This window comes from Tachypleus tridentatus, chromosome 13 (genome assembly GCF_004210375.1).
Source record: "Tachypleus tridentatus isolate NWPU-2018 chromosome 13, ASM421037v1, whole genome shotgun sequence".
NCBI classification, from domain to species: Eukaryota; Metazoa; Arthropoda; class Merostomata; order Xiphosura; family Limulidae; genus Tachypleus; species Tachypleus tridentatus.
In genome coordinates this window covers 120,125,986-120,139,885 of record NC_134837.1, presented here as the reverse complement: position 1 = coordinate 120,139,885, position 13,900 = coordinate 120,125,986, and the positions used below count along the sequence as shown (strand labels likewise).

General features: G+C 31.5%; 1 protein-coding gene across 1 annotated transcript in view; it reads left to right on the top strand.

Annotated features, from left to right (window-relative positions):
* The window catches only part of LOC143240358 (pre-mRNA-processing factor 6-like), a 35,890-nt gene that overhangs the window by 2,352 nt on the left and 19,638 nt on the right, over window positions 1–13,900 (top strand). The window contains 11 exon segments of the mRNA XM_076482671.1: window positions 2,126–2,185; window positions 4,175–4,265; window positions 4,937–5,055; window positions 5,377–5,455; window positions 7,093–7,187; window positions 7,399–7,480; window positions 8,289–8,438; window positions 9,152–9,246; window positions 10,627–10,691; window positions 11,408–11,535; window positions 11,968–12,093. Coding sequence (XP_076338786.1) covers window positions 2,126–2,185; window positions 4,175–4,265; window positions 4,937–5,055; window positions 5,377–5,455; window positions 7,093–7,187; window positions 7,399–7,480; window positions 8,289–8,438; window positions 9,152–9,246; window positions 10,627–10,691; window positions 11,408–11,535; window positions 11,968–12,093 — 1,090 coding nt within the window.

Sequence of the window (13,900 nt, the reverse complement as noted above, 5' to 3'; positions counted from 1 at the left end):
CAAACATTGTTATGTTGAAGTTCTGACCTACACTAAGGTCAATGATAACTCATTCTCAAAGTTAGTGAGTTAATTTTAGAAAAATAAAACTCTCATAACTGGATCCTAGCCTGTCTTTTCTGAAATCTGAAGAGTTCTGTCATCTTTCCCATATAATAAAAAGAAATCAGAGGCCTTTTTCCTTTTCCTCACTCTTATAACCTTGTCAACTTTGATAAGGTTATGTCTTTTACCCTTTTCTCTAGAGCAACTAACATCTTAAGGAATAATCTTCCTTTGAGAAAGATAAAAACTTAAACCTAATCTTTACTTTTCAGGAAATAATTGATTGCTGTCTTAAACAATTTGTCACCCAGTGGAGTTCAGTTGTTGCTGAAGGACAAAATTTAATGGTTGCATCAAAATATTTTCAGAGAAAATAAACCATTTTACACAACCATTTCTGTACTCATTTTTTTAATGCTTCACAGTTGAAAGGTATTTAATGAGGAAAAAGTATTTAATTTTATAAATAAAACCTTTTTAAGATACAAATTTTTATTCCATTATGTTTTCAGTGTGCTGCCAATAAAAACATCAGTGTTTATGACTCTGTCAAGTTTGTTTTGATCTTGATATGGTAGTTGTATTCACCTAGTGGAAAGTCAGAATTCAGAACAAAATGTAATCAATTTTAACATTGTAACTTATAAATTCAACAGTAGTAGTAATAATTTTAACCAGCAATTTTGTTTCTTTGGTTGTGATGGTGTTATATAATTTCTTACCTTTAAGAAGCCATACACTAGTACTCTAAACACACAATGAAGGGTTTTGTTTTTTTGCTCTTTTCAACTGTATAATTCAATGTGGCATCAAATTTAAGTTTTGTGATGTCTGTAAACCCTGTGTTTTCTAAGAACACAACACCAACTGTAATTCCTGATTTCTTTCTAAAGCTTGCAGAACTTCATTTTATTTTTATATACTTTATTTAACTTTGATATGATTGTGAAAATAAATGTTATTTGTAATATCAGTTTTAAAATTTTTAGGCTTAGTTAGATCATGTTTCATTTAACTTAAAAATATTAATAGGTCAGTAAGGTAAGATTTACATTTGGTGAATCTGGTTTTGCCTTTCTTTTATGACATCACATCTGAGGTTGAATGCGACATTTCCTAGTGTTAATGGTTGACCTCTAATCCTTGTTAAATTAACAGGGTGATGACACATTTCCTATTGTTAATGGTTGATCTCTAATCCTTGTTAAATTAACAGGTTGATGCAGGATGATTTGAGCTTACATTATATTAACATTTCCAAGAAGTTTAACTACTCAAACTAGTAATTTTAAGTTACCCATGAAACTCTCCACTCGTATATATAAGAAAGACAAAACTGAAAGAAGCCTTTGTATCTGACTAAGAGACTCATTCAGTCAATGTAGTATAGAAGTAAAAAAAAACAAACTCTCCTGGAATCATTGAAATAACTACTTTAAAATTTAATTAGGGAGATCCATCTTTAGGAAATAGCACACTAGCTTTCCTAATTAAAAGACACATGATCAAATTTTGATTTCAACAGACATAAATGGTCATTTTCACACACACAAGAACAGCAGTAGCTCAGCAGCCAAGACATAAGTTAATATAGTCTATGAACTTGAACCAAAACAATGATTTATGGTTATATATACATTATATTAACATGAAGTTGCATTATTACAAAGTCAAAGTATTTTACCTTTAAATGTATTTAAAATTGAATTGTAGCTAATTATGTTTCAGAAAATGTATTATAGTTTTCACAGTATTAAAACATCATTTAATACACTTATTATTTCATGTGAAAATTTTAAATCCTTGGTAACTGTGTGTAAAAACTAAGAACACGTCTGCATGTATTCTTTGAGGTGTGATGGACACATGGTTTAAAGATGAGTCATTAAAAATGTTTTTAAGTCTCTAACAATTTATAGACAGTTAATTGTTCAGGCAAATGAATCAAGCAGTGAACATGGAAATGTGATACTTCTTATAAAACTTCATTTTATTTTAGTTTACATAAAAGGTCTTGGGTATCATAAAACACGTGTCAAGGAGATGTAAAATGATTGAACTTTTATTTTTATTTTTCCAGAGCTACTGGATTCACCACTCGGTCAGATATCGGCCCTGCCCGTGATGCCAGTGATGTACCGTGAGTATTGACTTGCTAAGATTAAAAAAAACCTATTTAATAGTGTAACTTGTCATACCTTAGCTTTAGCATTTTTTAAACTTATCACATGGCAAAAACCTGGATGGATTTTCATGTTATAAAAATCTTCTGCATTTAAGTAATTTCTTGTACAAAGTAAGAAGGGGCACAAAATCTCAATGGTGGATAGTTCTAGGATCTAGATAAAATATGCTGGAATTTGAAATTTTGTAGTATATAATACATATATGTAAATATAATGGACATAGTTTTGCAACATATTGGTCAAAATATCTTACAAATCTATAAACATCATTTCCTCAATAGAATTTTGATTACTGAAGTGACATATATTAACCCCTTTTACTCATCTGTTGGAGTTTAATATCTGATTTATAATGCTTCATTCAAAACTCTTATTTGTTAAATAATAAAAGTAAACTGAGAAAGGCTGTTTTTTTTATTTGTATGATTGGTTGCACACTATGCAAACATGTCTGACTTTTCAACTGTGACTATTATGTGAAAAACTCACCATATCTTTTGATCAGTCATGTGGACAAATTGTAAATTACAGATTGTTAGCAATCATGTTTCTTGAAAATAACCATAATGTGGCACTGTATGCTTGTGAATCAGCCAGGTTATCTTTCTCTCAAATGCTTATTGTGCTCAAGTTATTTATTTCAGGTTGTACTGCTATAAGTATTCATAAACCATTTTTTTTCTACTAATAATAATCTAAAAACATAAAAATAGTCAGGGTGACATATGACCATTTGTCCCTTCAAGATCATCTTTCACCCACAAAACCAATCTTCATGTTGTTTACAGCTCTGATGTTCACATACTCATCAAACTGTTTTAAAATAATTCAAACTTACAGTACACACCATATCATCGCACAAAACAGTCCAGTAATTCATAATTGAAAAAAATAATACTTTAACAGTATTAAAAAGATTTGTCATATAATGTTTCAAAACTTTATATATTTAACTTGAGAAAATAATTTTAATTAAAGTAACATTAATGAACATGGGTAAATGTTTAAAATTTTTTTATGTGAATAGTCCATTTGCTCAAAAACGTGCCCCAAACTTTGGGATATGGATGAAATATAAGAGTAACAGTCAAATCGAAGAGTAGCCCAAGAATATTCTGTGTGTGCTGTTAAGCAGTTTATCAGTTCAAAATTAGGGAGGGCTTTGTGCAGTTATCCCTTGTCTAGCTTTAATTGAAAGTTCAAAACAATCAATTGGTTTGCTAATTTTGCAATTATGCCTTTCACTTTTCCCCATTATTTAAAAGGTTACTTTGATCATACCGTACTTGGATATGGCTTTTTCTAAACAGATTTATAAGTTTAAATTAAATTTATTTTACAAATGAAACATCTAGTCGTAGAATATCATATTTATTTTTGAGTTTATCCCAAAATCTTCTGTTAGGAAACCTTCTTAACCTTCAAATTTTTTTCTACTATGAAACTCAGTCTTTTTATTGTTATTAAACAGAAAGGCAGTATCAAATTCCATGACTAATATTTGTAGAAGAAAGCTATGTACACTGGAAAATCAAGTTGAAGCATCTAATGTTGTGATTTACACAGCATATAATTAATTACAAAACTAACAAAATACGACCATTTTACAGCTGTTAACCTGAAGAAACCTCACACTTGGAGTTTCAGTATTTTTAAACCCAAGTTAAAATAAATCCTGGGAAATTTTTAGAAGTCAAACTGAAACTGCTGTTTTCATTGAAGATTAGTGTAGCTATATAAGAAATTATTTCCCACAATTAAAACAATAAATAAAACTCGGGTACGTAACAAGTATTCAAAGTCTTATTGTTAAATTTACAAAGGTTGGAACCACAAATAATTTACTAAATATTATTGATGTCACAACCTATAGCTCTGAAAGAATATAAATGATGACACTGAAGATGAAATTCTTGTGTACTAAATAAACATTTTATGTTCAGTGATGATCGTCATGCTCCAGCAAATAAACGGAAAAAGAAAGACGAAGATGAAGATGATGATGAAGACTTGAATGATTCTAATTATGATGAGGTAGATAGAAAATATTGTGCTTGTCTTGGCATGTGTGTGTGTGTGTGTGTGTATATATATATATATATATATATAAGTTGGGATAAAAAATAAGCCTTATAAAACTTATTACTGCTGTGCAATAATGACTACAGGTTTTCCCACTTTAAAGGCAGTTCAAAAATTAACATTCTTGTGGTTTTCTTCAGTTCAGACAGTAGAGCTGCAGAAATAAGCACATACTATCCACCAAAAGTTTCTGTTGGTAAACTCCTGAATGATCTAGTTTTGTGTAGAGTAAATAAAATAAGTTTTAATGTCATTATTTCTGTTTATTATGATTACATTTGGTGATTTAATTTGCTAACTTCAACCAGTGCCAAATTTCATCTTTTGAATTAATAAAATGATTTATAATTAGTTAAGTTATTTTTCATCACAAAATGTCACTGCTGCACTTTCTAAAATATTTAATTACTCCTAGGAGTAATAACTCCTTACAAAAAAAAAAAATATATGGAGCACTGATATATGTTTATAAGAAAATATAAAAATACAAGTATTTTTTTTTTTATAAGTTACAGGATGGTGTTTCAGCTAGTTACCATGAATACCAATTCTGATTTTGTTAGAATCACTGTAGAGAAAAAGCATTGCTGTTGATACACTGTTTGACTTAATTTTTGTATTAGTTTGCTGGCTACGGAGGAAGTCTGTTCAGTAAAGACCCTTATGACAAAGACGATGAAGAAGCTGATGCTATTTATGAAGCCATTGATAAACGGATGGATGAAAAAAGAAAAGAATACAGGTACTGAATTAAATTAAGAAACAAATGTTTTAAACTCCCATTGTGTAAATAGGTCAAACTATAAATAATATTGTGTGTTTTGAATAGAGAGGTCAAACTATAAATAACATTGTGTGTTTTGAATAGAGAGGTCAAACTATAAGTAACATTGTGTGTTTTGAATAGAGAGGTCAAACTATAAGTAACATTGTGTGTTTTGAATAGAGAGGTCAAACTATAAGTAACATTGTGTGTTTTGAATAGAGAGGCCAAACTATAAATAACATTGTGTGTTTTGAATAGAGAGGCCAAACTTTAAATAACATTGTGTGTTTTGAATAGAGAGGCCAAACTTAAGAGAGAACTAGAGAGATATAGACAGGAGCGTCCAAAAATCCAACAGCAGTTTAATGATTTAAAGGTGTGTTGACATTTGTATATAAATGTTTGAAATATTGAAAGTTTATTCATATTTATAGCACAGAATTGTTGCATTTATTTTTTTCTGTAATTTGCTGTGTGTATATTATGATTATATATCCATGTGTGTATATATATGTTAGTTTGTTATAACTGAAAAACAAGCCAAAACAAAATTAAATTTAAATAATAAACAAAAAAAATCCTGCACTAATTGAAAATATCCCAGGTTACAAAGTATAATGTGAGATATCAAATATACCCTGTGGTAATTGTGGACGTAGGGCTCACATTGTGATAGGGATACACCATCTATAATCTTAACCTCCATTCACCAGTCTCACATAAAGAAATAAAATAAAGGAGTAGCAATGGATAGAGAAATAGAAATTGAGAGAGCGAGATGTGAGTGCTCAAGCCCACAACATCCCATATCTATATCACCCTGCACTGTCTGCAGACAGTTGTGGGAAGGTGACTGTTCTCCGAAGTAAAGAGTAAAAATTAATTGAAATAAAAATAAGAAAATAAGGTACTACCATCTGGGGGTAAGTAAGTTATCAAACTGATCTCTTGAAGTTAGCATTCAAGCCCTCATTATGGTAGAAAGGCACTAATTTGTCCAGTTGTCTAAATGAACTAGTATAGCTCCCAGCCACCACCCATTTATTAAGTCTGCTGTGACTATCATGTTCTAAACAAGCCTTTATGTGTGGCAAGGTATACATCTGCATAAAGTTGTGCCAAGTTGTTAAATGAGTTTATTCATGAGTAAAACAGTATTAATTTTCTCTAAATTATATATGTATAAAATGTTTCATTTCCTGTTAAATTTTTCTTACTTAAAATTAATATAATCATTACTATGGAAGAACTGTACAGTGTTTCTTGGTTTATGTTTGAGCTTGTTATACTGGGCTGTTGTTACGAGTTAAATAGAGAGACACTCAGCATAATGTATATATCTGCCATGCAGCAATGACCATATTTGGCGCTCAAAAAATACGAAAATGTATCTGTCATTACCAGTGGACATAAGCTACTTTTGTTAGAACAATGATGAATAGTATCCTACACATGTCCACTAAGTTTCATAGGAGTTCTGTCATTTTTGAAAGCTATAGAGCAAAACTAGTGTGAAAAATCAGTTCTCACATTAACAGATGGGGATTTTTGGAATTTTCATGACAATGGTTCTCCAAAAATTAATCATTTCTTAGTTGGGTCAAAATCCAAATGTGTATTAACTTTCATCAAAATTCATTCAGCATTTTTATAGAAATCTCTCTGACATGCATGCACACACACTGTTGAAAATATAACCTCATCATCCATCTTCAGTGGCAGAGTTTAGTATGAAGTTTCCAAATGGTTTCTTGTTGAAATACACAATCAAATTCTGTGACCTCAGTTACAGATTAGCTATTTTAACAGAACAAAGTGGCAGACATTTTGTTCCTATATGAAAAAAAGAGCTGTCATTACACGTAAAAACACATGATTATAAACTGTTGTTTTAGTATATTTTAATTACTTTCAGAAGATTGAATTACACTTTTTAACTGTCATAAGTATAAAGTGCCTTAATATCAAAACAGTATGTTTAATTAATTCATTGTAAACTTACTGATATTGTAGAGAGACTTGGCTAATGTATCTGAAAGTGATTGGAAGACTATACCTGAGGTTGGAGATGCTCGTAATAAGAGACAAAGGAATCCTCGCCCAGAAAAGTAGGTGTACGTAGTAGCAACTACAACTCCAAACCAAGTTTACGTGCTAACAGCTGCAACTTAAAATGAGAATGTTATGAACCAAGCTGTTTTATATTGAAGAAAAATGTTTTTTGTTTTTTTTAACTAATGATTTAGCCAATTGGAAGTAATGGAGATTTGACTTGATTTCTCTCTCAGTACTTGATGTGCAAATGTCCTTAATTTTCAGGTTCACTCCTATGCCAGACTCCATTTTAACAAAAGCAGCTTTGGGAGGAGATTCCGTCACAACAGTAGACCCTCGTCAACAGGTAAGAAATTAAATTGCAGACTTAACAGTAGGTAAGAGTAGACCTTGACCAACAGGTAAGAGGCTAAACAGCATATTATGAACATAGGTTACAAAGTCCAATTGCATTAATAAGTCATAATCTACCGAAAAAAGTTGGTATATTTGATTGCTGCATGTGTCCATGTGTTCAATTTTATTGAACTACTGTTTTATGAACATATGTTAAGTTTGTTACCAAACTTTACATTATAATTCAAATTTTATTGTTACACCTTATTTAATTTCTTAATTCAAAAGTAAATATTAAAAAATCACAGGTAAGATCACTTCTTCTGTGTGATGTGCTATGTTGAATGCAGCATTAGATTAGATGTTTGTGATATCAAAATACTGAGTCTATAGTTTCCTGTGAATTGGGAGATAAATTTACTGTTATTGACAAGTTATAAAATGAAAACTTTGTATCTTTTCTATTTATTGACATATGACTTGTATAGTGAATCAAACATGGTGGCTCTGCTCACCTCTTTCCGTTTATGGAAATGCAAATGCACCTTTACGTATACTTACTTCAATATATGACGTGAATAATTGAGTGAAATCTCAAAATGTCTGCCTAGTGTTGTGGATGTCAGAAATGTATATATATGTGTGTGTGTGTGTGTGTGTGTGTGTAGTAAAGCCAGTTCTGTAATTGGACTAATTCCAAAGCTAATTTGGTGTAGATTTTTATGATACACTCAGGTTACTTTTGAAAGAAAGTTTTGCTGTTAAAGAAATGTTTTTATTACAATATTTTCTCTACAATACATTTTGTAACTTGTCAGGCCTATAGTGTTGGACTGGCTACCCCTTTTCCTGGTACAACAACACCAGGTGGTTTAATGACACCAGGATGGGCCACACCAAGTGGTGACCTGGATTTGAGAAAGATTGGACAAGCAAGGAACACTCTTATGGACATTAAACTGAACCAGGTATGAAACTAACCAGTGGTGGAGAATCAACCATAAGAAAGGAAATAAATAAGGATAATATAACAAAGTAAACTAAAACATTGCCGAGGGAAAACAAATTCAAAGCATTTTTACTTCACTAAGTAGAGTACATGTACTTTTGCATATTAGATCTTACAAAACAGAAATACCTGTGTCATGTTTATAGAAGTATATTAAACAGATAATTTTATCTTAACAGCTGTTTTGGAACTTGTGTACTCTAATTTTATATAATCTTGGCATTGGTGTGAAATTTGCAAACATTTTTATTTTCTTATAGTTACTAATGTCTCTTTTTTTGTTTTATTTTATTATTATTATGTTTTAAATAAAATTATATACGTTATATGGAATCACCTTGATGTTGTTTGGGTAATATATTTCAAGCTTTTGGGTTTTCTTCTCAGTTTGGTTCCTGGTTTTTTAATCACATCTTATTGGAGTGTGGGTACTTCAGATGTGTAAACTTGCATTAGGTAACATCTAGTTCTCATTATGCCTGTCAGGATTAGATGTGGACAATGGCTTAGTGTAACTTTAATTTAAATTTAATTTAAATTGAGCACTCGTCAATATAAAATATATTCTGTTTTTTAGTTTTAAATCCTTACTATTGTCAATTAGTATGTATTTGATGTTTCCTTCATGATGTATTGAAAAGTATGGTTGATTTTAATTTAATGTTTTTCTAGGTTTCTGATTCAGTGAGCGGCCAGACTGTAGTAGATCCGAAAGGCTATTTGACAGATTTGCAATCCATGATACCAACACATGGAGCCGACATTAGGTAACTATTGGTTAAATTCACTAACATCCGTAATGCATGTTTACTTCTATTAAGTGAGATGAGTGTTTGTTGAGTTGTTCAAGTTACATTCTAACCATTTGTTTTGAACAACTATTCTCTGCACTAGTTATTTGAACCAGGTGCTATAAAGTACTTGCATGAATCCAAGACTGATCTTGTCAGTTTATGAGTGTGTTTTGATTTAATCTCCATATATATTTGTTTTAAGGTAAATTACTTGTATCTGAAATACTAATCTAGAGCTGTAGAATATATTAGAATATATATATACATTTGTTTTAAGGTAAATTACTTGTATCTGAAATACTAATCTAGAGCTATAGAATATATTAGAATATATATATATTTGTTTTAAGGTAAATTACTTGAATCTGAAATACTAATCTAGAGCTGTAGAATATATTAGAATATCATGGAACCTGTACCTGTGACCAGAATGTATATTTATCTCTCACAAATGGCTGTGTGTGTGTGTGTAAAACTTTATGAATATTTATTGTAGAGTTTGTGGAATAAATTGTGTTTTGTATACAAGATTTTAGTGAGTGCAATGAAAAAAAGTAGAAAATATGTTTTTTTTTTTTTTATTTTAATCTTGAATAAAATTATAATTTTAAGAGGTTTATGTATATCTACCTATTTTATCTCTCTAAATTTATCAAGAAATTGTACATGTTTTACAAAATCATTTCCTAGTGTACGTTTAATTGTATAACTGTATTGATAAAAGTTGCAACTGTAACTGTTAGGCCCTTGTCTATATATATGCATTTATCTGAAATGTTAAGAAAATGTATTCACATAAAAAGTTTTGAATATGCTATAAATATAAACTTCATATATACTTTTTTACCTTGTCCAAAAGTTCCTTACTAAAGTAATCCTTGGTCAGCAGAAGTCATGAAAGAAATTTGTACTACGGTTTAATGTTTTTGAAATTTTGTGAAGATTTTTATATTTTCCAGTTTGCCTTACAAAAGTGCTATGAAGAAAATTCCTCTTTAATTTCGAGTCCCCGTCACAACAAACATGCTCGCCCTTTCAGCCGTGGGAGCGTTATAATGTGACGGTCAATGCCACTATTTGTTGTTAAAAGAGTTGGCAGTAGGTGGTGATGACTAGCTGCCTTCCCTCTTGTCTTACACTGCTAAACTAGGGACAACTAGTGCAGATAGCTCTCGAGTAGCTTTGCACAAAATTCAAAACAAACCAATCCTCTTTAATTTGGCCATGTTTCACAGTTTCTTTCATTTTTCTGCATGGTAATTAAAACTTTGTTTACTTTTATACTATGCAGAAATATTTACAAATATGTTAATTGTGTGTTTTTCACTTCATAATATTTTTCAACATTTTCAGTGACATCAAGAAAGCAAGGCTTCTGCTGAACTCTGTGAGAGAGACAAACCCTAACCACCCTCCTGGTTAGTTATTAATAAGTACTTATTTTTAAAACTAAGGAACTGTGTACAATAATATGTCAACAATGCTATATCCAGTGCCAATTAGGCTTTACAATCAAACCAGCTGGGACAGAACAGATACAGTAGTGGTTGAGATGTTATTTAGATAAGGATATCTCATGACAACAACTGTTATGTTGGGAACTGGATTAAGTTAGTTAAGTTTAAATTTCCATCAATTTTGGCCATGTTAGAACATGCAAGAATTAGGGTAAAGGTTATTTAACACAATATTATTTTTTGAGTAAAATTGTTCATGTTTCTGGACTTTTTGTTAATGTATTTTGTGGATGGAGAAACAGTGTTTAAGTAATATATATATTTTTGTCCAAACACTGAATAATAAATGTATACGGTTTTATTTAGCTTAAACAATAATTATACTTAGGGAAAGAGGAAGAAAAATTTTTTTCAAAACTAGTTGAAGAAGAAATGGTGGAGGAAATATAACAGATTACAAAATAACTTGAGAATTTCATGATTCATTTTAATGTGACCTTAGCTTAGTGGCTTGGATTTTGAAAATAACTGGTAGAGTTTTGACTGCTACAAAACTTTTAATAGTAAACATGGAATTGTTTTCACTCTATGTCCCTGTTCATAGTTTATTATACAGCTTGTATTTTTAAAACTGTTTTTACTCTTTCTTTTGCTAATGTTGCAATTCCTCTCATAAGCTTGGATAGCTTCGGCTCGATTGGAGGAAGTGACAGGAAAGATACAGGCTGCGAGGAACCTCATCACTAAAGGATGTGAGATGTGTCCAAACTCGGAAGATGTCTGGCTTGAAGCAGCACGTATTCAGGTATTATAAATGTGTTAATCTTGCTTGAAAACTTTGTTTCCATATAGTACACAGACACACCTATATGTGTACAAATACCAGTGATGTTTGTTATGTGAGCATAGGTGTGACAGAGTTTAGATGTTTTGTCCTGGGGTTATCAGAGAAGGCTTTGTAATGTTAACTCTGGACTAGTTTTCCTTGTGCATTAGTTACTTTATTTATGTTATCTTTTAATAAAAGAAATTTAGCTTTTATGCAGTTTATTAGGTTATAACTTGTGGTTCAAAAAGTACAAAATTAAGCTTTCTACATTGGGTTTCCTAACTGTTAACTTCTGTAAAGAATCTTGGTTATGTGTACACTCCTATGAGGATTTAAATCCACTGTAGATTTTTCTGTTGTTTTCAGAAGTTTGTCACACGAATTATGATTATTTATTTTTTATTACAGCCTAACGATTTATCTAAAGCTGTTATAGCCCAAGCTGTCCGCCACATGCCATCATCTGTAAGAATTTGGATTAAAGCAGCAGACTTAGAAACAGAAATTAAAGGGAAACGACGTGTTTACAGAAAAGTGAGTATAGTTAAGTGCTTGATCCTTTTATTGTTTGTGAACCATGTCACCAAAATTTTTATATTACTTTTTTGATTGCTTCATTGGATGACAGATAATTTTGTGTTCTATACTATTATTAACCTTTTCTATACAGGTCAAAGATCATGTCATCATGTTTGTTGACTCCCATTCAAAATTTTATAGAACTATTTTATGAATTTGTCAATAAGTTTGAAACCAAACTGTAGTTAAAAGTTTAAATTTTGGTATTATACATTTTAATTTCTTAATTTAAAATTAAATTTTAAAAAACACACCTAAACATCAATTCATTTTGTCACATGATGTGTTGGTGATGTACATACACAGTCTACAGTTTTGTATGAATTAGGAACTGATGTTAACCAATCTTGACAAGCTAGAATATAAACTAAGAACCTCCTATCTTTTCTATTTGCTGAGATATTGGTCATATACTGAATCAAACACAGTGGCCCTGCTCACCTCTTTCCATTTTTATATATGCTACCTTATATACACTTATTTCTGTCTATGACGTGAATAACCAACTGAAAGTTCAGAATGTCCCCCTAGTGCAGTGGATCCCAAACTTTTTCAGCTTGTTACCCAATTTAACATGCCACATTAAGCATGTTACCCCTTTCACAAAATGTTTTCAACATTGATATATATGGCTAAATTAAACTAGAGATATATTGCACTTTATTTATTACACTTTATTTATTTATGTAATTTATTTACACTGAATTACACTTTTAATTATTGTATTTGATCATTGTGCATTTTAATGAATATTGCCAAAGATGTCAAGAACATCAGTGGGATGGATGGAGTTGTATACTTGAAGCTAGTTTAGGAATTCTTGGCTTTGTGGTTGAAAGTGCCAGCATGGCATTGTTTGCAAAATTCAAGGAGTCCTCTTTTTTGTTTTCATCCCCAGCACGGTTGAGAACCCCTTCTTGCACATATACGTTGTTGAGAATGATACCAACAACTTCAAGACTCTCTTGGACAGAGTTGGCGAGTCAGCTAGTTGTGAAATCCAAAAGGAATCTGCATTTTGGTTTTGGAATTTGACTTTCAAGGCTTCATTTGCTCGTATTGTGATCCACTCCTCCTTTGCAGGGAAATCATCATCATGAATGGCCTCATCAGGTACAGAAAAGGGATGAATGATCCACTAAAGACTGGCTGTTTTTAGGTCACTCTCTGGAAAGTAATGTTGCATGCTTGTTTCAAGCTCCTTCAAATGGTCGCTCATCTCTTTGTTGATGGTCTGTAAAAGTGATCCAGTATCATAACTATTCTCTTCAACAAACTGGTCTAGGGTGGGAAACTGAGCGATCACTCCTTTCTCCAAGCGTCGAATCCAGAATCTCAGTTTTCCCAGAAATGCAGTCCCAGTGTGATGGGCATCAATGACAGTTGTGTTTTGGCCCTGGAGTTGCAGATTATCACTGTTCAGCTCCGCAAATATGTCAGCCAAGTAACAAAGTCGAGCAAGCCACTCCTTATCAGTGAACTTGGTAGCAAAAGGAGATTCTTCTTGTTTCAGAAATTCCTGAAGAGCCGTTTGGAGCTCAATGACTCAACGTACAACCTTGCCTCGTGACAACCAGCGAACATCGGTGTGGTAGAGCAGAACTTGATACTGCTCTCCCATTTCCTTGCACAGCTCCCTGAATATGCGCGAATTCATATCCCTGGACTTGATGAAATTGACGATTTTCAACACATCTTCAAACACTAATTTCAGATTACCAGGCAGGCTTTTTGATCCAAGAGAGTACCGATGAATGATGCA